Source organism: Arvicanthis niloticus, chromosome 27 (assembly GCF_011762505.2).
Source record: "Arvicanthis niloticus isolate mArvNil1 chromosome 27, mArvNil1.pat.X, whole genome shotgun sequence".
Classification (NCBI taxonomy): domain Eukaryota; kingdom Metazoa; phylum Chordata; class Mammalia; order Rodentia; family Muridae; genus Arvicanthis; species Arvicanthis niloticus.
Window position 1 is genome coordinate 10,208,862 of NC_133435.1, and position 23,944 is coordinate 10,232,805.

General features: G+C 39.6%; 1 protein-coding gene across 1 annotated transcript; it reads right to left on the reverse strand.

Moving 5' to 3' along the window:
- Positions 1 to 12,346: 12,346 nt before the first annotated feature.
- Positions 12,347 to 20,303, reverse strand: Mmp10 (matrix metallopeptidase 10). Its single transcript, XM_076926133.1, has 10 exons — positions 20,100 to 20,303; positions 19,207 to 19,451; positions 18,968 to 19,116; positions 18,403 to 18,528; positions 17,057 to 17,221; positions 16,423 to 16,564; positions 15,475 to 15,608; positions 14,661 to 14,820; positions 13,862 to 13,965; positions 12,347 to 12,685 (listed from the first exon to the last, which is right to left on the reverse strand). The coding sequence occupies exons 1-10, from the start codon at positions 20,202 to 20,204 to the stop codon at positions 12,585 to 12,587; spliced, it is 1,431 nt and encodes a 476-aa protein (XP_076782248.1). The 5' UTR covers positions 20,205 to 20,303; the 3' UTR covers positions 12,347 to 12,584.
- Positions 20,304 to 23,944: the final 3,641 nt, after the last annotated feature.

Genomic DNA, 23,944 nt, shown 5'->3' on the forward strand with positions numbered 1-23,944 from the left:
TTTGCAGCCCCATGAGGAGAGCAATAATACCAACCAACCAGAGCTCCCAGGGTCTAAAACACCAGCCTGGGAGTACATAGGGAGGGATCAATGACTCCAGCTGTATATGTAGGGGAGGATGGACTTGTTGGCATAGGTGGGAAAGGAGATCCTTGGTCCCATGAAGGCTGGGGTGGAATTCCAGGGTTGGCAGGTGGGAGTAGGGGGGTGGGGGGGCACATCCTCATAGAATCAGGAGGAGGGGGTATGGGATAGGAAGTTTATGGGTGGGGGGGTGGGGGGAATGGGGTAAGGGGATAACATCTGAAATGTAAATAAAATATTCAATAAAAAATAAAAATTAAACAAAACAAAAAACAACAAAAAAGGAGACAGTTAGTTACAAAGGTTGGAAAACACCTATACATAGTCTCCTCTTGTCTACTCTGACACTTCTACAGTGTAACTCTTAAGTCCACCTCACCCCAGAACAAAGGTGGAGTGCATTGACTGTGGTAATCCATGGAATACCATCCATGAGCGAGATAAAGAAGACTGAGGTCTCAAGCTGAAGACAGAAGGATGTGTTGATGTTACTAAGTCTGGGAATGCTGAAGAAGGAACGGGTCGGCAGAAGGCTCAGAGTTCTTCAGCTTCAGGTACTTAAAGGATCCCTCCTGATCATGATGAGCTTAATATCAGCAAACACACAAAAAAGACATAAACATAGTACTTCCCTAGTACCTCTGATGGTGACTTCTGAGCCAGCACCATGATCAAGGCATGTCTTAGTGCTAGGTGTTCTCCAGGTTTTGATACATGTAGAGCTGTAAAATCACAAGTACTATGACGGAGAGATGTCAGTAATGCCAATCAGCAACTCCAGAGAACCAGAATAGCACCGAAGGCCAGCATTCTAACAAAGCAAAGACATTGGCTGAAGAGTAATGACCACAGAGTTAAGCTCCCTTAAGTTGACTCACACACTGTTTACCTGGTCTCGACAATGGTGAGACCTTTGATGCCAGAATTCTAGAGCTGACTATCATTTCAGTGGTGACTGGTTGAGGGCTGGAGTTCTGCCATAAAAAGGCATTTGCCACAGTCACCACGAGGGTCAAATGAATCACACTTTCAAGAGTCAATAAATGTAAATTCTTTTTAATCTTTTATTTTCTCAGCAAACTAATTAAAGTCATTGGTTAAAACCAATTTCTATCAAAAGGTTAGATATTGGGTAACAATTCTAATTGTGTGGGCATCTTGTTAGTCGAGCATTTTTAAATATATAAATCCTTTAGATAATCATTAAGCCTTAAGAGTCTTCTTTCTACTGGGTAATGTGAGGATGGCAGATATTATTAGGGGCTCAGCCAAACTTTGTGGGGGCAGTGTGTTGAATTGGCAGAGCCAGCCACCATGCCAGGGCTGGTGTTTCTAGATAGCTGGAGCCGTGGTTCAGAGCCAGAGCAGCGGGAAAATGGTGTCTGCCCAGGAACAAGCTGGACTGAGCACCGAATTCTAAATATCTCCCATTTCAAGTGGCATCCAACACGGGACACAGATTCACTAGAAATTTAAGACTATTCACATGAAAGTTAAAGTTGTATTTTTTATTTTATGTTTTTAAAAATGTGAGTGAGTGAGTAGCGCTGATACAAGTCACATGACTCCAGCACAGGAACTATGAACGAAGAAACTGCTTGCAGGCAGGTCCTCTACTGTGAGAAATTGTAGGCTGTTCTGAGTCAACAGAGCTAAATGAATAAGCCTCCATTTTGGAGCAGTTACTGATGCTTTAACTGTGAATTTACAATATAGGGATTATTTTCTTTTAGGAAACAGATTTGTCTGATTCACATGGGGAATTTTGCCTGCCATTTGGAACTAAGATAGGGAAGACTGTCACTGACTCCAGGTAGAGAGTGCAGTGATAATCATTGCCTGCCTTGATCAGGTAATAAAATTTGTCTGTGGCTCTTGTTAGAGAGACATACAGATAGAAAAATAACTAGAAGGCTGCTCTAGACAGAGAGCCAAACAGATAGATGTTATAAATAAAAGGCTGCTCTAGTAGAAAGCCAAACGGAAAGATAGCGTAAATCAGGTGTATTAAGATGGTATGGCGTTATATTGCCTCACAGGATACTCGTATTCTATTAACGTGGGCCCCATGGGAATCTTGGATTTTATTGTGCTTGAAAAACACGAAAGGTCTAAGAATAGGCGCATACAGTACTTTAGTTACTTCATTTGTTTTAGATTTATTTAACTTTCAAGATGGGTGTGATTCTGAGTTGTGTAGTTGTATTTTTCCCTGGATAAAAGGTCAATGTAAAGTTTTTTCTCATTACTGGCTCAAGGATATTCTAGTTTGGGAAAAAAGTTTTGTCTCTGTGTTTCCAGAGGATGTCATTAAGGTAGTTGTACCTTCCAGAATTATATGGATCAGACATGACAGAGGTAGGCCTCCAGAAGACTAGATTCCAGAGAATCAAACAAAAAGTTACCTTGTTGACACTAAAATTTGTTTTGACATCTGTATATTACAGAATATACAGCCTTGATGAATGAATCTCCTCAAACATGCTGAGCTGACCTGCTTGAACTCCTGATGTCCTGGACTTCCAGCTGGAACCAGTTAAGACACAGACATCAGAGGCTTATCAATTTACCCTTCCTTCCACCCCTCTTCTAATATCTCAGTGCCCAAATTCAGCTTGAAGAAATTATAAAGAGTCAGTGCCCCAGTTTCCTGGGCTTGGGAGTTGAGGTGGTTAATATTAGGCTGTCTTTCTAGGGAAAAGTAATGGTTTTATTGGAACAGGGAGGAAGAGCTAGAATTGATTACATAGCCATAATCTATTGGTAGAAATCTGTATAATTGTTACTGAGCTGAAGTCATAATTTCTTAGATGGTACAAAATTTATTTTGATACAAATTCAAGGGTTTCATTGGTATAATTTCTTCTATTAATTCAAAATTTTGTGGGTGGAAGACTTAGACCCAGTCCTTCTTTAAATTTTTAAAAACTGATCTGAGACAATTAAGCAATGTGAGTTAAAGGCCTATAACAATTTTATGGCTCTGAGTTTATTATTAGGGTGTTTTATAGATTTTAATTAGAAATAGCTGAGAGGAGTTAATGGACAAAAGTCCAGTCTGCTTTTCATAGACATTTTGTTTTAAAAAAATGTCAGAAGTCCACAGAATTGGTGTTACAAACATTTCTGTATTAATGTTCATTTTGATTAGAGACCTGTCTGCTCCTGATAGCTTTCCTTTCTTGGATTCTAAGAAGAAATTGAGTATCTCTGGAGTTACTCCAGTTGTGGTGAGACAGCCACTGGGCAAGAATTGCCTCTTTTCATCTACAGACAAATTACTGTCCAGATTAGGATACTCAATGAGAAATAGTTGATTGATAATCTCTGCCTAGACAGGAAAATCAGACCTTAGAAATTCTGCATTACTAGGTCTGTCAGATGATCCTGGGCCAGAAGGCCCAAGATCAGATGCTCCAATGTTTTGAAGTATAAGGGACTATCCAGGTAATCAGCAGTCTATATAATTGTCTAAGTTTTAGAAGCTATGCATTGTGCTTCCCATATCTTCAGTTAATTCACTCATTCTGGATTTCTGAAAGTATTGAAAACTTATAGTCTCTTAGCCAAACCAGGCTATTTACTTTTAGAGAACAGATTTGAGAGGATGGTTTTCAGATGCATTCATTGTAAAGCCAAGACATAAGCCAGGTACAGAATTATAGTCTTTTAAGTTAAGATAGATGACAATGGTCTTTACTGACAATATATTGGACTGGGTATTAGGTCTATCTTATACCTTACTGTTACAAATTGGTATAAATTGGTATAGTTGTGCTCTAATTATATTTTTGAGGGAAAGTTTTTTTTTATTCTAACAAGAAGGGTGATGTGACAACTTAGATAAGACCTGTATAAGTTAAATCAGACAAAATTTAGGCACAGAGAAGGGAAAGTGGACAGAATGTCCCACCCTATACAAAGAAACTATTATTGGTACTTTCTTTTTTTCTTTTTTCTTTTTATATTTTATTTACATTTCAGATACCATCCCCTTTCCCCATTTCCTCTCCCTAGAAAACCCCTATCCCATGCCCCCTTTTTCCTTTTTGCTTTTATACATTTTTAAAAATGTTAATTAAAGGCTTTATAAGTTTGGTAATGCTCAATCAGAAGTGTAACCCAATACCCAACCTAGATATATCAACTATCTTTGACTGGTGGAGACACATGACAATCTGCCTCCATGTCCCCTCTCTTTCTCTCTCTTTCTCTCATCACCTAGCTTCACCCTTCCTGTTAAAATAAAACTTTTCTCTCAAAATGCAATTAGAGCATAATTATTCCTAATTGTACCAGTGAGGTACAAGATAGTCTTAATACCCAGTCCATCATTTTGTTGACTAACCAGAACCTCTGTCATCTCTCCTAACTAAAACACTTAGTTTTGAACCTGGCTTTTTTCTTGGGTTTAGAATGAATGTCAGCTGAAAACCATCCACTCAGATCTTTTCTCTCAAAGAAAATATCCAGGTTGGCTATGAGATTATAGGCCTTTAACCCCGTTAGAAATTCAGAATGACTGAGTTAACTGAAATTATGGGAAGCACTAAGCATAGCTTCTAAAACTTATCCAATTTATAGAGACCGCTGAACACCTGGAAAACCCCTATACTACTGAACGTTAGAGCATCGAATCTTCAGCCTTCTGGCCCAGAATCATTGGACAGACCTTAGTGATGCAGAATTATTAAGGGCTGATTACTCTGTCTAGGCAGATATAATCAGTCAACTATTCTGCAAGTGTGTCCTTTTCTGGACAGCAATTTGTCTGTAGATGAGAAGAGGCAATTCTTGCCTAGTGGCTGTCACCACACAACTGGATTAACTCCAAGGATGCTCAATTTCTTCTTAGAATCCATGACAGGAAGCTGTCAGGAGCAGACAGGTCTCTAATCAAAATGAACATTAATATAGAAATATTTGTAACATCAATTCTATGGTCTTCTGACGTTTTGAAAACTAACTATCCATATAAGGTAACCTGGACTGTTGTCTATTAACTCCTCTCAGCTATTTCTAAATAAAATATGGAAAACATCTGAACAATAAACTCAAAGCCATGAATTTGCTATAGTCCCTTAATTCATAGGCTAACAGTCCCAAATCAGTTAAAAAAGTTTAAGAAGGACTGGGTCTAAGCCTTGTATTCCTAAATGTGTTATACAGGTACAATGCCCACGAGAGTATCAATATTCATGTCACTTTTATATCAATAAGAAGCTCATACCGATGAAAACCTTAAATTTGAAATCAAAGTAAATTCTGTACCATTTAAGAAATTATAACTTCATCTTGATATTAATTATACAGATTGTTCTGTCTTTCTAGGGAAAAGTAGTGGTTTTGTTGGAACAGGGAGGATTAGCTAGGACTCATTGCATAGCCACAACCTATTGGTAGAAATCTGTATAATTAATATTATTGGTACTTTCATGGAAAGGGAAAAGCAGTTTCTCTCATTTAATGACACTGGGTATATCAACCACACTCTAGAACAGACCCTATGTGCAAGAGTAGTTGACTAACACAAAATATACTCCATGGTTTTGGTGTTATTTTCATCTGTACAGCAAAGGACACCGTCCTCTGAGAAGAGCAGCAGCCTACAGAATGGGAAAATAGTTTCTTTAACAATTACATATCTGACAGAAAGTCAGTATCTGGAATATATAAAGAACTAAAACACTGAACATCAAGAAAGTAAATAACCCAATTGAAAATGGCCTATAGACCTAAACAGAGTTCTCAAATGATATAATACAAATATTTGAGAAACACTTCAAAAATATTGGCTTGGTTGGGTATTTTCATCTTAGTGGTTTTGTTAGTTGATTCTGTTTTGATTTATATGATTAAGCTTTGTTTTTGTTTTCCCTTTTAGAGAGAGAGAGAGAAGAATCTGAAGGTGTGATTAGGAAGGGGGACACAATCTGAAGAAGGATGAGAGTAGGAAAAGAATTTGACTCACTGCATTGTTTGAAAAATACATTTAATGAAAAAGAACAGCCAATTTTAATAAGAGAATAACCTTGAAACAGTTTTTTTTTTTTTTTTAAAAAGAATGTTCAGTCTGATAGCTCATGCTGTGCCCATGAATTCAAATCACTAATTGTGCCCAATCCTAGCCTGGGTTTCTGCATTTTATCACCATCATCTTCATCATTACGATTGTTGTTATCCAAAATTCTAGAGAGAAACTAATTTTACCATCTTTATGTTTGTTCACACATAGTAAAGAAGGCTTCCACAGTTGTGCAGTACCTTTAACATTCAGAAGAAAACACATTGTAGTTACACTTATTAATAAAATAAATACTTTTGATGCCATTTTTGGTAAAATAAACAATATGTTCTTTAGAATGGCTATAAAAATGAAAATAGTTGAATGACATAGAACAGTATAATGAGAGTTTTAAAAAGTTGATCATGGCTTACTTATATCAGAAAACTTATTTTTACTTGACATTTCATTGGCACTTTGTCATTAACTTGCATGTTAATTTTAAACTTACATTTTAGTACAGGTGGTAATTCCATGCACTATTACTATTGAATGGTTTGTATCTAATCTCATAACACGGTTATAAAGATTATTAAAGGTCTCTGAAACTATAAAAAAATCATCCAAGGGGAGCCGTGGTGACTCCTGCCTCTGTGTGCCATCCATGTGGCTGTTACTGGGATCATCTGTGGCTTTCGCATTAGAAATTGAGTGATGTTTGTTTCTCCCTCAGCTCACTGCAGTAGGGTTTCAAACACACGTACTCACACCTGTGGAAGGAGAGAGTCTTTTGTTTCCCATTGGATACAAGGTCATGTTATGACCTAGACTAGCCTTGAGCGTGAGAGCCTCTCTTTCAGCCTCCTCAGTTTTCATATAACAGGTATGTACAAACACACAGAGAAATATTTTTTAAAGAAAAATAGTGAGAACAAACCCCAAATGTATGCTTACTGCCCTTCCATGTTACACTGTCCATCTCCAGTTGACTCACTCTCTTCCTGCAGGTGATTTTGCTTTCCTACAACATGTATTTTGCTTTCCTATTACATGTGTTTTGTTGTATTCTCCTTTTCTATTACATGTATTCTGTTCCCCACAGAGTTTCCCACCTCTTTTCAAAATGTCATCCTTCTTCCCTGTCATGAACTCCTTTCTAGCTTTGTGGTACACACACACACACACACACACACACACACACACACCCCACAACTCCCCAAAGTCATAGACACACACACACAATATAACACACACATGCACAAATCATATACACCAATATTCCCCAAGCTCCACACACAGACACATACATACCACACACACATTTAAATAATACATATACACACTACCCATCCATGTACTCCACAGATAATACCATATGAACCACACAGACACAGACATACAAACCACACATACATATACACACACCACACAATACTACAAAGACATACCACACATACATAATACATACATACATACATACATACATACATACACACTTAGATACCCCTACACCCTTACATTCAGATGTACACATACATACACTCACACTACACATTGCACAAACACACATACCACACATGACACACAGATACATACTACACATACACAGACACACAATAGTACACATGCACAGACACACACACACACTCTATACACACATGCACACACAGGCACCACATACACCACACATACTCACAGATTCATAAACACACACATACACACACATGCACATACACACACACACACCACAGACACACACACAGAATTCTCTGTCTCTGTCTCTCTCTTAAACCCAGATTTCCCATATAAGAGAGAATATGTTGCATTTGTTTTTCTGATTCTGGTTTATTTAACATGATGATTTCCTGATTTCCAGTTGTGTCTATTTTCTCACAAATGTCATGTATCCATTTCTCAAAGGCTACACTGCATTTTCTTTTCTCATTTGTCTGTTGATGACCATCCAGGCAGACTCTGTTTCCTAGCCACTGTGAACAGTGCAGCTGCAAACATGGGTGTGTATGTGTCTCTGTCATATGGCTCTGGGTAGATTCCCAGGATTGGTATAGCTGGGTCGTATAGAATTCTATTTTCAGTTTGTTTGAGGGACCGCTGTACAGACCTCCATGTAAGCTTCACAAGCTTATGCTTTGAGTTCTTACCTCACATCCTGCCCAGCATTTGTTCTCATCTGATTACTTGATGATAGCCATTCTGACCCAGGTGAGATGGACTCTTTATGCAATGCTAATTTGCATTTTGTAGCTGATAGCTAAGAATGTTGAACATTTTTTAAAAGTATTTATTAGCTATTTGTAGAGATGTTGGGCTTTTTGTTGTTGGTTTGGTTTGCTTTTCTGGTTTTTGTCTTTTGCAAAAAAGCTCTAGATGTGCAATGGTTCACTGCTCTTCCATCTTATTAGATGAAGAGATGAAATTTTTTGGTCCATATCATGTCATTACTGTTTTTTACACCAAAAAAAGGAGCGTTGGAAGACAGTCTAACACTTATGAATAACTCTCCTCCATAGGGAAGGGCAAGCTCAAAATTATGAGGTCCTTCATTAGGATACACAGAGCAGACACCCCAGTAAGATATTTTGGCGCACCTTTAATGATGAGCCACTGAAATTCAAGGGCTGTTCCGTACCACAGTGTAGCTGTAATAATTAATTACTCCACGCAACAGGTGGAGATCCAACGTTTTCGGCAAGAATCCACTAGAAGTTTAAAATTATTAGAGTGAGAGTTAGAGATTTAGTCACTAGCGAGCAGAGCTGAGATGAGTCATGAGACTCAAAGCATGCACAGGATTCTAAACAAAGAAGCAAGGAAAAAAAATACAGACTACTCTGAGGCAGAAAGCCAGAGAGTAAAAGCTGTCTGCTTCCTACAAGCAGGTAATCCTAGGACAGAATTTTAAAGTGTGGTTTATTTGTTTTAAAAGATAGATTAAAATAGAGATTTTGCCTGAGTCACGTGGAGAATTCGGTTCAGAATTCGTACAGGGAAAAATACACTCACCGACTCCAAGCAGAGAGCAGTGATAACTGCCTGCTAATAAGCAGGTATTAATTTAAGTCTGAAGCTCCAGGCAGAGAGCATAACAGCTAGAAACTGCCTGTTTCCTATTGGCAGATATTAGTGGAAGTTTGATTTATTTATTTTATAGATGGTATTAAAAAAAAAGTCTGCAGGATACACATATTCTCTGAATATGGCCTCCACAGAAACTTTTGGTTAATATCCTGGCATGACAAATTAGGAAAGACCTAAGAATGGGCTCATAAAGTATTTGATTAGTTTACTTCATTTGTTTTGAATTGCTTTAATTATCAAAATGGGTGTGATTTTGAGTTCTGTGGTTGTTTTATTAATCCTCTGGGAGGGAAGTCAAGCTAAAAGTTTTCTGGTTAGTGGCTAAAGGACATACTGATTTGGGAAACAGGCTTTGTCTTTGTGTTTTTTAAAAAGGTGATTAGAGTCTGCACGTCTTCCAGAGTTATATGGATCAGATTTGATAGAGGCAGACCATCTGAAAAAGTAGATTCAAGAGAATCAAACAAAAAAGGGCAAAGATTCATTGTGCCATCCCTCACATGACATGAATGAAGACTTACGATTGGTTATTATTAAAACTGGCTCATAAAAAGACTGTCTTTCTAATGCTCAAAAAATTTCCTAACTAGTCTGTACACCCTACACTGATATAGCTCAAGGCCCATATTCAGCAGGAAGGAGTTATAAAGAGTCATCATCCCTGTTCCCTGGGCTCGGGGATCTGGAGGTGCTATTCTAAGGTTGTCTTTCTGGGGAATTTAGAAATGGTCAGAATTTAACAGGGAGGATATAGCTAGAATTGATTGTGTAGCCATAAACTTATATGGTAGAAATCCTTATAATTGTTACTAAGTTGAAGTTATAATTTTTTACATTGGTACAGAATTTATTTTGATATAGAATTAAGGCTTTTATTGGTATAAATTTCTTCTATTGATACAAAATGTTAATAATACAAAGCTTAGACCCAGTCCTTCTCCAACTGCCATTACAAACTAAATTTTAGATGATTAAGCATATGAATTAAGGGCCAGATAACAAATTCATGGCTCTTAGTTGATAGTTAGGGTGTTTTCAAGGTATCTTAATTAGAAATAGTTGAGAGAATTTAAAGGACAACAGTCCAGATTACTTTGCATAGGTAGATAGTTTTCAAAAATGTCTGAAATCCACAGAATGTGACATTTGATGTCACTTAATCATTTTTTTTTTTTTGTTGAGACGCATCTGCTCCTAACAGCTACCCATTTGTGGATTCTAAGAAGAAACTCAGCATCTATACCTTCAGGTGAGGTTGTACATTGTGGCAAGGTAGCCACTGGGCAGAAATTGCCTATTCATCTACAGACATATTACTGTCCAGAAAAAGGACACACTATGCAGAAGAGTCGACTGATTATCCTTCCCAAGAGAGGGTAGTCAATCCTTCATAATTCTGCATTACAAAGTTCTGTCAGATGATACTGGGCAAAATGGCCACTCTGATGCTCCAACTTGTTGAAATACAGGGGACTATATAAGTAGGCAGCCAATTTGACTCCGTTCTGGAAGCTGTATTAGGCTTCCTATAATTTCAGGTAAATTTTATGTCGCCCAGAATTCTGGTGGTATTGAAGACTAACCATAGTCTCTTAGTCAACCCAGGCTATGTAGCATTGAGAGAATATATTTGAGAGGATGGTTTTCAGATAGTATACAAGCTAAACCAGGATATAACAGATATAGAATTATAAGCCTTTTAAAGTTAGGATAGATAACAGAGTGCTTTATTTAATTGACAAAAGTGATGGACTGGATGTTAGGTGTATCTTATACTTTATAAATTACAAAATGGTAATAGTTATACTCAATTTATATGTGAGAGAAAAGGTTTTTTTTTTTTTTATAGGACAGAAAAAGTGAGATGTAGTGCAATTTCCCCCTAATTGATTAAATAATAAAGACAACAAGAAGCCAATCGATGGGTGAGGAGGAAGCGGGCCTTCTTGGTCTGAGAGAGGAAGAGGGAAGGCAGGGAGAAGGGACTTCCTTTTGGATGGGACAAGATATAAGCTGGGGACTGATAGTTCTGGTGGCATAATCCACTAAGATCTGCCACCAGAAGATTTCTAACATAAAATAGTTGGTGAATTTAGGATGATAGATTCCTTGCCCAGTGATTGTGTTATCTGTTGATTCTAAACTAAGATTGTCTGGTGTTTCCCATTTCACCATTTCCCATTTCATGGTGATTCAACTGAGCTCCAGGGAAAGGTGACCTCAGAGGAGTGTGGGTTTTCAAGAGGGCGCCTGAGGAAATCTGGAATTGCTGAGCAGGTTTGGCAGCAGTCAGCTGTGGGGGTTAGATGACTGGGACTGTGAGCGGGTTTCACAGCAAGTGAACTGCAAGAAGTTGGGTGGATGTCACATGGGGTTAGCACGGCAACTAAACTAAAGGGGATGCTTCTCAATGTTATCCTTTCTCCAATATGCCAGTTCTCTAATAACACCCAGCATTTGTGGTTATACAGTAATTTGTGTTTGTTTGCTTGATTTATGTCCAACTGTCCCAAACAAAAGTCACTGAGGTAGCGTTAAATGTTTTATTGACTCATTTCTGTGCCTTGCAACCATAACAGCAACACGCATTATGTGAATCAATAATAAAGTATCTGGTATGGGATATAATACATCTTAGTGGTGACAAAGCTGCCATACAATCGGAATATGCGTGCAAAGCCATCTGACCCAGGAACCTCTGGGTACAGAAGACCAATGAGAAGTTTTGACGAAAGAATGAAATTGTTATGAGAAATCCAGCCTCTGTGACAGGCAGAAATACCAATAAAGGAATGAAGAAGTGCTAAATCCCCAAATTAATTTTGTTTCCTGCATGTAAAGTCATGAAAGGGACTACCTCATATCCGCAGTTTACTGGTTTCAGTGTTCTAGAAAGCTTCTACCCGAGTCTTACAGGACAACTACTGATGCATCTCATTCTTCTTTAGTTATGTAAAGAATACAATATCTATGAGAAAAAGTAAAGTCTTTGTTGGTACAGAGGACTAGAGGGGGTATGAGGCAGCTGCATAGCCCCATTCGTGGAGTATATGACTCCATTATACGTCATAGCAGACCACCTTTCAGACGTTCACAACACAATATGATTAATGTTCTGAGCAGAAATTACTCTAGGAAGCAAGGAATGGTTCAAAAATAAAGCTCTTTATTAAATAATAAAATACCCACAGGCATGCATCCTCTCACGTACTGCAGTGAGAAGGTTTCACTTCTGTGCTCAGGTGCGGCTTTGTGGCTCATTAAGAAAGAGATCTGCTGGGCTCATCTCGAGCCACAGAACATGCAGGAACAATGAATCATTCTGACACATAATAAATTAGGTGAGAAACCATGAGACTCATGTCACAGGGTTATATATGTCTTCTCATCATGATAATCAGCACAACAGCCAGCTGTTGCTCTTCAGTGTGTGTGTCACACTCCTGGCATTGGGATCAAACTCGAACTGTGATGATCCACGGAAGAAATAAAAAAACCCTGTAAACACAGATGAGAAAGATGATGACACGTCCTTAAATCAATCAAGTTTATGATATGACTAAGAAAGGCCACACATGGGCTGAGGCAGGGGCGTGTGTGTAGCAGGTGACTCTGCCTGACTGAGCAGCATAATTTGCATGATTTAACCCACTGACTGTTTCTTACCCAAAATGCTTGCGTAAAGTGAAGGAGGGCAAACTGAAAATTAGGAAAGTTTAAACATTTCCCTCAAGGCAATAGTCCTAGTAAATGGCAGAGTGAGGATTTCATTTCATTTCTCTGCCTTTGAAGACTGGGGTAAAACACCAGAATATACTATTTCTAAAAAGATAGAATCCAAGAGATTTTAATATTAAAGGGTTTCCTTCTTTCTTTCCAACCTTCCTTCAACCTTCCATTCAACTTAAATCACAGGATGGGAGGCGGCGGACCTAAGAGGATGAGACAATGATGAAGCTCATCCAATGTTCACTTCTTTGTTATGCATAACATAAGAGAGTTGCTTTAATAACAATATCAGTGGTGTCCTAAGTATCGTAACCGAAGCCTTGCAGATCCCCCAGGTGTGCCCTCAGAGGGAACAAGTGAATATTTTGTTTTCTCATAAATCATTACCAGCAATCAAATTTTGTCATTTGAGCATGTGAAAGGAACATGTTATATGTTTTCTAGTGAAGAATGTGAATAATTTCAGACTGCAACAGGAGCCCAGACACAGTTGATGGAATAGAAGAGAAGACTTGGTGGAGAATGCCACCAGCCACCAGCCATCAGCCATCAGCCATCAGCCATCAGCCATCAGCCATCAGCCACCAGCCAGGACAATAGGACACCTGCCCCACAGTTGGCTGTATTTCATACTGACACAGTGGTCGGAAAGACAATGGCTTCACTTTGAGTGTATCTCAGTGTTATAGAAGAGAATCTTCAAAATTGTTTAAAAAAAAAACCAAAAAAATTTAGATAAAATTTGCACCAATTACAAAGTTTTATTTTATTTTATGTGTACTTTGGTAAGTTTTAGGGAAAACTAAAATTTTGTGGACAAATGTTTATTGTCACATTTTTATATAGTAGTCTAGGAATACTTCAAACAGCCCAACTTACACTTGACTGTGATAACATAAAATACCCCCCAAACCCTTGCTGTCAATGACATGAAGTGTTTCTTACCAAATGCGTGTAACACAGCATCAACTTGTGGCTCAATTCCTGGAAAGTCATCTGTTATCAACCTTGGAAAGCCTTTATCCATAAGATGTCTTGTCTCATCAAATCTACAGCAAGTGAAAAAAAATTCAGATCGATACTGTGACAAGTCCTATTGTACAGTGTGATGTGCTGCTAACAGTCCTGTGTGGGGTCCTATGACAACTTTTCAAATTGTGCAATGCTAAATATTTTTTGTGTGAGAGGGGTATGGTAACGTTTGAACTTCCTGGACTTGCAAGCATCTCTCATAGAATAATGAGTGATCTCCTGAAACAGGGACATCGTGCTAAAGTCTATAGAGATTCCACATATGCACCTAAGGTCAATTTTCTAAGCCTGGACACACAGACCACATGAATCTATCTGTCATAAATGCATAGAATTTATATAAACAGAAGATGAGAGCTAAGTTACAACACTTGGCTAAAAATAGACTCTTGGTTTGTATCACACTAGGAAGGACCTGGTAGAGCCTCCAGTCTGCTGCACCTGGCTTTGCACAGTAGCCTCATGATGAGGGACAGTGGCATGAAAAGGCAATGTGCCTGTGAACCTCTGGTTCACCGTTCCTCATGGCAAGTGATACACACTGGAAAAGCCCTTGGCATTTGCCATGTTGAACCACCATACTGTCTTTTGCTTAATTTTTGCTCAAAAAATTTGAGGTTTAGGAACATTAAGAGGGTTGGCAGGTATCCTTAAAAAGAGAAAACAAACTTCTGTAATTGTGCTCTAAGCAGAGTTTCCCAATGTAGCTCACCTCCAGTATTTGTCCCCTACAAAGAAGTACGTCTTCTTCTTCTCCTTATCAAAAACGGCTGCATCAATCTTCGTCACGGTGGGAGGAAAGCCGAGAGTGTGGATTCCCTTTGGGTAACCTGCTTGGACCTCATTTCCTCGGACTGCCCAGAACTGACTTCCTGTTAAATAACCACACCCAAGAAATTTTGCTTGTGTGAAGCTAACTGCTTTAGATATGAGAAGAGTGAATTGTTGTGATAAAGATGGCTGAGGACTAAGTTTTTCATAACCGCTAACTCTATACTCAGGCCTAACTTTAATGCTTAGTTCCTGGCTGAATGTGGTACACAGACCTTTAATGCTGGCACTAGGAAGTCAGAGGCAGGTGGAGTCCTGGGAGTTTGAGGCCAGCCTAGCCTACACAGTGAGTTTGAGACCAGCCATGGCTACATAGTGAAAACTTGCCTCAAAAAATAATATTTCCTGAATGAGTAAATAGTAAATGAACAAATATATGAACAGATTCACTGTCCTTTCTGTATTCATTTTATGTATTTATTCTGTATTTATATCATTTACTTATTTTCTATGAGTTATCTTAAGCAGCTTTAGTCATTTCTTATAATGACCTCTTGGGCTACACTTCTAAGACTTCCCTCATAAGATTTCACCTTGGTCAGATTTGTTTAAAATGCTCATTCACAGTTACCAATTCTGATCTGTACTCCTTCCAATAAAACATCTCAAATTCAGTACAATGAAGATACTTCATAGAGCAAAGGCATTGCAATAAGCTTTCTTTCAGCAAAGTTAAACATTTGTACAGTTTTTACCTTTAAAAACCAGAACACTGTCCTTGTTGAGAGCTTCATAGGCGGCATCTAAGTCTGAAGGAAGAGAGGGCCAAAATGCTGAAATCAAATGAAATTCAGGCTCAGGGTTCCAGTGGGATTTGCGCCAGAAGTACCTGTAATATACGAAAACCACAATAGTCTTTCTCGTTAAAAATACTAAGTACAGAGAAACACAGTCTTCTGCTCGATGCTGATTCACCTGTTTGCAGCACTGTGCACTGGATTGTCCTACATGTGATTCCAGGCAATGGATACAGCCTGGGGTGACAGGAATGTTCACCCTGTTCCAATAAGATTGCTCAGCTTGATTCCCTTCAAAAGTATGCAAAATATTACATATTTTAATAGTCCACTAATATTTTTTAAAATGTCATGTATCTTTTAAAATGTGAGCACCTTGGAAGATGGGACAAAAAAACTGGTGGCAGGAGGTACACATGGGCAGGGCTCTGGGGCAGCACAAAGGAAATATAAATTTCTTATATTCTTTGTTACTACTTGAGTATTGTGAATGCACATGTATCACTTTTTCTAAAATGAATTAATTGAAATAGTAGCACTTTCTAGCAAGGATAAAGATACATGTCTAGTTCTAAAGATAGCCAATACTTTTAGAAGCTCTATGAATTATGATATATAAAAATAGAAAAATAAGAGACAAACTTTCCTGATTATATGGATCTTATATTCTACTGACCAAAAATTATCTTCTGGGAGTCTAAAAGAAATATTCTGGACAATGCCAAGGGGATCTTTAAAAATACACTTTAAACCAGAGCTGAATAATCTTAAAACATGCCAGAAATGCACTATTTATTGTATTATGTTACATTTATTATATACATCCACTATATATAATCTCGAGTTTATTTTTCTTTCTGAACATTGAACATCAAAAGAGTAGCTAGGAAAATGTTTTTTTCTAACCTGCCTTTGAAGAATAGGAATTCCCCTCTCAGGGTGCTGACTGCATCAAAGGACAAAGCAGGATCACATCTTGCTGGGGTCTCAGGTCTTGGAGAGACAGGGGCCACAGGAACCACTATGGCATCAGAGGAGGGACGGGCTCCTGAAGAGAGCAGTTTAGGAGAAGCGAATGTTAGTAGGTCAGGGATGCATATAACAATTTACAAACTATCCAAACTTTTTCATGGTGTTTTGAGACAAACCAGTGTGTAGAATTAAATCCCGGGGTCAGGGAGGAGGCTTAGCTGGTAGTAAAGAAACCAGCTGCAGGCCTAACGACTTGGGATGTCTCATATCATCAGCATGCAAGACAAACATGGTGAAAGGAGAGAACCCTATTCCACAGGTTGACCTCTGAGCTTCACATGTATGCCATAGTGTGCATGCACAGGCATACATAGCTCTCTCTCTCTCTCTCTCTCTCTCTCTCTCTCTCTCTCTCTCTCTCACACACACACACACACACACACACACACACACACACACACACACTGCAATAAAAACAAAGCTTTCCTGAAGACTCACTGTAAAGAGCACTGACTCAAGCAAGCAAGCAAACAAAAACCACCCTAGGCCTCTTTTTCTTCATGCTCACCGTAGAGGGACTGAATGCCCTCTATATCATCTTGAGAAAGGTGGAAGTGGGCTGGGCTTGTGGAGAACTTGTAGACTGGATACATCAGAGATTCTTTGTTGTCTGAGTGAAAGAGACCCAAGGAGTGGCCAAGTTCGTGCGCGGCAACCAGGAATAAATTGGTCCCTGTTTGAGAAACCACAAATGTTCAGAGTGTAACAGTTACTATTCTACAAACAAGCACATATTGCTCATGTCAACCACACAGGGCATCCTTTGGATTACACACGGTGTTTTCCTTCTTTTGGGGCTCACTGGCTGGCATACTGCCTACCAGTCACATGTTCACAGTTGATTTGAAGTCAGCGTATAAGACAGTGCTTCACTAACTGCTTTTTACTAGTCCTCTTGTCTAAGATAGCTCTTCCTGTATCCACAATGCTAAGTCCTATTTGCAAAGAGATTTCTTTGGCTGGGCTAAAATGATTCTCATGCCAAGAAACAGTAATTTTTATTGTCTGGAAACCAGAAACTATTGTTAAGATTTAGTAATAAACTGGGTTTAACCACAGTTTAAATCAACCACCAACTGTTTATATATTCTTCAACCTCTGAAATAACAAAACCATGGAGAATTTCACCACTATTGTCAATGTTTTGATTGTTATAAAAAAACTTCCTAAGAGCCTAAGAGCAGTTAATAGAACAAATAAATTCACAGGACATCACATGCATTTATGAAACTCTCAAAACCTCAATTTTAGAGAAAAAAAAAACCACCCCCTACTGCCATAGGAAGACTACACGCCTCAGTATGAACAGAAACATTCATTACTGGTTTCTGCCATGAACACAGCTGGACTCAGTTGCTTCTCATTCCAAAGGGTTCTGCTGGCATTGAATATCAAATAGGGGTTCATGCAATTAAAGAGAAGAAATGTTCAAACAAAATCAGATCGTATCACACGGCACATGCTGCAGGCCTGCCCAGTTAGAAAAGACTGACTTTAGTTAATGTTTGCTTCTCTGAGAGTCCAGGGCAACTTGTAGGGTCTCAACTTACTCAATGGCTTTCATTAAACATTACTCTTCTATTATGGGAGTGGCAAACAGTGGTGAACAGCAGTGAACAGTGGTGCCCAGGTTACACTCAAACCCTGTATGAGATCCTGAATTGTGGAAAGAATGTCTGATGGCACTCAATATATTGTACTTGGGCCTTACATGGTTCGTTAGTAATGATTAGATGAATAGGACTTCAGGTTGCCACACAGCTAATCAGAAAGTGCAGCTAGCAGAACATTACATTTGAGACTTGCTTTAGACAATCAAGTTATTCTTGGACAACTCATCTGGTCTCATCCTACCTGAGGGTTGTAGTGTCCATTTCTCATCATCATCGAAGTGAACATCTCCATAAAATCCAGGGCCAGGTGGGTAGGCATGAGCCAGACTCTGTCCCGGGCCATCAAAAGGATAAAAGTCTCCATGTTCTGATGGAAAACAAATGTACAGAAATATAAGTATTAGAATTTCCTCTAATCCCTTTTTAGAAAGACAGCACAAGGGCTGAGTGGTTTGACTATTGATTTCTCTTGACAACCAGATGTCTAATGTAATCTTCAGTCTCATGGGAATGCTAGGCGGCCATCACCTTAGAAGATGGTCAGGGCGTAAGTCTCTATGGATGCTTAGTGCCCAGATGAAAGAAGTTGGAGGGACTTCTTGGCTGCTTTTGCCATAGGAGGTAACACAGGTGCTGCCTAAGAACACACCAGCCTGAGTCTGCTTACCTCTTTATTTTATATTTCTCAGCTTCTGGAAGACTGAATGATACTTTTGTGTTGTTTACAGATTTCCCAATGTGAGGTATTTTGTTTGAGTAGCCTGAACAACCCAAACACCAGATGAATGACTATACAACTGCATTACCTCCAACTGCAAAGGAGATCATTATGTCAGCCTCTCCTTCAGAGATCCTGGAGAATGTGAGTGGGGTCACATCCTCCCAGACCTTCAAAGCTTTCTTAATGGCGGAATCCACACTCTCTCTTGGCAAATCCAATGTATAATTCACAATCCTGAATGAGAGAAATCAAAGAAGGGAATCTTTGTTTCTGTGATGCTTCTGACACATTTTTAATGGCCTGTGAATACTCTGGAGGCGTTACCTGTAGGTGATGTGGTTTTTCCTCCATTTGGGTGAACCTGGAAAGGTACTGAAGCCACCAACATCGGGAACGCCACATCTGGGCTTGTGCATTAGCTCCACAGTGTTGGAGTCCAGCTTCCCTGTCATCTCCAGCCCGAGAAACTTCTGCATTTCTTGAATTTTTTGGACAACAGGACTACTGTCCTTTCTTTTGAAAATTTGTTTCTCGTTTTTTCTGAAGTCATAGTATTTTTCTAGGTATTGCTAGCGGAGCAACAAGCATAGTTTTAAAGAGGTTACTATGAAATGTAAACACACAAATCTCAAGATCTATGTTAATTATTCCCAGTTTAGTGAAACACAAGTAGATTTAGTGCTTCATTTGATTTTTTTTTCCTGCTAAGATGCCTCATTTTATTATTTCATTGCAATTTAATTTGCTACCAAAGTAAGGAAGTTGGCATAAATGTATGAGCTCATTAAGTGGATGTATCTAAGTTTTCTGTTTCCATTATTAACACAAACCCGTCAATGTTGAGTGCTGTTGAATAAATTCATTTTTCACAAGTGAAAAATTAGAGTATGCTTTGCTTCTTGAAGTTATAGGAGATAAATATTATCGTGCCCTCCCTCCTAAAGTATTTTAAGTAATATAATTCTAACACAGGAGTGGTCTCATCCACTTCCCAGTCTCCCCATGCATGCTGCTGCTGCTGTTATCCACCCTGAGTAACTGTGCTTGCTTCCTCGCCTCTTCATAGTTCTGTGAAGATGCAGTTTCTACTCTTACACTTTGATATTTTCCAAGACAATTTGTAATTAACTCAACTACTCCTGTTGGAGGACCAAGGGTATGGTTGTGCCTCCCCTTTGGCTCAAGTGGATCCCCCTTTGGCTCAACTGACTGATTACCTGAGCAAGATCCATGGTTGGATGGCTTTGTGGCACTGCCTCGTGCAGAGGATACGCTGAGCAGATGGGCAGGCACAGCAGCACCAGGATGGCCAGCGACTCCATACAGACAGCCTTTCCTTTAGAAAATGATCCTTCTCTAGCACTTGGCTTCTATATCTTCCCTTTATCGGCTCCTCTTTTATAGGGAGTCGGTGTTTAGGCCACGAATCATGACTCACGTGGGTGCTATTTTTAATCTGAATGACTGCAAGTGCATTCATAAGATGAAGAGAGAACCGCTTACATCAGTGAATCCCTCAACCTACTAAACTTGAAAGAATGCTTAATCTCAAGGATGTGGCTTCTGTGTTTATAAAGAGGAAAAGGAACTGGCTGGGTAATTAATGTTTGTAAAATTCTTAGATATTTTGAAAGCAGCGTAATTTTTAAAAACATGCCTTAGGCTCACATACATGCAAACAAGGAGTTTAATGGAAAGAGATTCCTGTGACTGTGAGGACTGCCATCTAGGAAGCTCGTTGCTTGAGTCCTTGGGTAAGAGGTGTTACCTATTTTCAGGTACTCTATGAAAGCAGTCAACACGGAGGAGCCAATGTACAAAGGTGAGAAGCTTGTGGCCCACCCACTCTTTGTTTCAGAATAATCACTACCAGCATATACTGGCTCCATCAAGACTTGTCAAATGGAAATCAGTTAATTGCATATTAAATGAAAATACTCCGACCTCTGTCCTCTGCTTTTTAAGTTTTGCTCTTTTCCCTTCTCCCAAAGTACAAATGAATGAGACTGAGGTTACAATGGAATTTCCAGTCCTTTCTCTCCACATATCATTGCTAATCAAAAGCATTTTCATTTCCACCCTTGACCAAGCAGAGCATTCTTCAGATACAGAAAGCCTGTACTTAAGTCAAACTTAGGTTCTTTTAAAAGAAATATTTTAGTTTTATTTATGTGTATGCATACACGTTTCTGTGTGTATATGCCAGGTGTATGCAAGGGGCCTTGGAGGCTGAAAGCAGGAGTCAAATCCTTTGGAGCTGGAATTAGCACTGGTTATGAGCTGCCATGTGGGTGTTAAAAACTTGAGGAGGTCCTCTGGAGGAGCAGAAAGTGCTCTTAGCCATGGAGCTGTCTCTCCAGCTCTAGAAGCCAGATTCTTAATATAGAGGTTAGAAGGTGTGAACATATTTGAAGCACATTTTTTCTTCCAGGGAAAAGAAAGCAACTCTACGGTATATGAAGTATAGAATTTCAAATTAGTGGGGTAATAACAAAAATGTACTAGTGACGTTTTCAGTACCATCTACCACCTTACTAGAGGTAAGCATGGCAGGAGAGACCTCTGTAAACAGGGAGGCTCTGAGGTCTTTGAGCCACAGCTTGGGTGAGGGATGTGTGCACTGGGCCAGCCAAGTCAGCTTGTGACTTAGTGTAGGTACTGCACAGAGAATATGCCCAACCTAAAAATCAGGGAAGCAAAGAGACTGACAAACTGAGACAAAGTCGGCTAGACTCGAGCAAGTTCATAATTTCATCCCTTGATTGCTTTTCCTATGGTGTGGATAACCCTGCACAAGGTGTTGGTTTTGATGTGTACTTCATGTGGGTGGCAAGTGCCTTTTTATTTTATTCCCGAGTTGTTAACTGATAAGAGTTTGTTAGCCAGGCAGATTCCTAACTGTGCCTGAGGTGCTGAGTTGACTCGTTCTGAGATGCCTCATGTTTGCTTGAGTCATTCCTTTGTTGTTGGTGGCACATCCTGCCGATGGTTCCTGTGGGTCAGAGAGCTATGGTCGTGTCTGTGGTTGACTAACCGTGAAAGGGTGTGCCTGCTAGGAGTGATTTTGGTTGATACATAAACTCTAGGCCACCACACCTGAACAAGATTAATAACTTGGGCCTATGGAGTCCTGTTTATTTTTAAGATATTATTTATTAAATTTACTCATATTTATAGAGTAAAACAAGTAGGCATATGTAGTTCATTAAGGCAAGGTGTAATCCTAGAACAGAGTTCCATATGTGAGATTTTTAACTACATGTTATTTTTAATTGCAGAACAACCCAAGAAGGTTGAGATTAGAGTCATAAAAGCTGAAGAATGATCTCACAGAAGGCTAGCTCACCATACTTATTTGCTGATCAAAAATGTAATGGCTTCTCTGGGTTGTTGGGTTAAGGGGAGACTAAAGAATCTCCCTGAAAGGGGAAAGAGAACATTGATGGACCGGATGCAGGTGGGGGTGGGAACAAAGGGATCAGGTGGTGTTGGAGGAAGAAATACTGGGAGAAAAAAACTAAATTTGGGAGGCATTTTGGGAGTGAAGTAGAAACCTAGTGCAGTGGAAACTTCAAGAGTAACCTTAGCAAGACTGCTAGTGATGAAGACATAGAGCTTGAACAAGCAAATTTCTGTAACCAGGCAAGGCCTCAAGGAGGGACTGGGACACCAAGCCAGTCACAAAAACTTTGACTTACAGTTTGTCCTGCATGCAGAGTATTCTGGAACCAGAGCCTAGCACCAGAGAGACTTCAGCCAGCAACTGATGGGAGCAAAGGCAGAGTTCCACAGACAAACATTAGGTGGCGCTCTGGTAGTCCTGCTGAGGAGGGGTAGGAAGGATCTGAGGAACCAGAGGGGTCAGGGACACACCAGGAGAGAACATAGCCCTCAGAATCAACTGACTGGGACTCAGGGTGACATGTGGAAACCAGGGAGCCTGTGGAGGAGTGACCTGGATCCTTTGAATATATGTTAGGCTGAAGGGTAACTTGGTGTTCTTATGGGAATCCTATCATTTGAAGGGGTGGAAGTGTCCCTGACTCTTGCTTACTTGTTGGACCCTTTTCCTTGTACTGAGTTGCCTTGCTAGGCCTTGATGTGATGGTATTTGCCTGCTCTTATTTTAGCTTGCTACATGGAGTTTGGATGATGTTCCTGGGAGGCCTGCTTTTTCTGAGGGGAGGCAGGATAAGGAGTGGATCTGAGGAAAAAGGGAGGTAAGGGAGAGACTGGGGAGAAGGCAGGGAGGGGAATCTGTAGTCAGTCAGGATGCAATATATGAGAAGAATAAAAAGAAAGGCACACATAAAGCAACCAGGGGGTATGGCAGGAGAGGTAGCTCAAATTACTAAGTCGCAAACTTCAGTTGCTATGTAAAAACACAGTGGTTTGTGATTGTAATTACAGCAGTGGGAAAAGAGAGGAGAATCTTTGGGGCTCACTGGCCAGCCAACCCAGACAATGCCACGAGTTCCAGGCCACTGAGAGATATTGTTGAAAGAAAGGAGAGAAAGACAAACAGAAAGGAAAGAAAGAAGGCACACTAAGAATGAGAACTGAGTTGCTGCCTGAGCCCCAGAGATCTGTGTACTTGGGCCCACAGGCATATGCACCTCAGATACCAGTATGCCCCCTTTTTAGTATATACCTTATACTCTTAGTGAAAACTGGCCTATGGGCCTTCCCAAAGACCAGAGTCTAGTGCAGGGTGCTTCATTTCCATGTAATAAATTCAGTGGAAGTTCCAATCTCCAAGCACCTTCTGGCTGCTAGGTCCACACCGTGAGAACAAAGTTTTGATCTCTGTCATATATTATGGGTCATTGTTGTGTCCATGATGTGAAGTGCCAAGGAAACAATACATTGAAAAAGCTCCCAGATTCCTTTCTGAAATACCGATCCCAGTTTACAGGTACCTAATCCAGTGCTTCCTTCGCTGTCTAGCCTTTTGGCTTTGCCACATACATCATTGTTCAGTGCTCTTAAGATCCACTCTGAGCACATTGCCTTGGCACTTGGTGATAATTAACAAGGATCAAGTGCTGTGATTCCTTTGCTT

What these genes read in the sequence shown, in the direction of transcription:
- Mmp10 (XM_076926133.1), bottom strand. Translation starts at nt 20,204, where the DNA reads ATGGAGTCGCTGGCCATCCTGGTGCTGCTGTGCCTGCCCATCTGCTCA. An exon ending in GATCTCCTTTGCAGTTGGAG is followed by an intron (nt 18,529 to 18,967) that starts GTAATGCAGTTG and finishes GTTTTCCATCAG; the next exon opens with AACATGGAGACTTTTATCCT. An exon ending in TGCTGTGTTACACGCATTTG is followed by an intron (nt 12,686 to 13,861) that starts GTAAGAAACACT and finishes CTGTGTTTACAG; the next exon opens with GGTTTTTTTATTTCTTCCGT.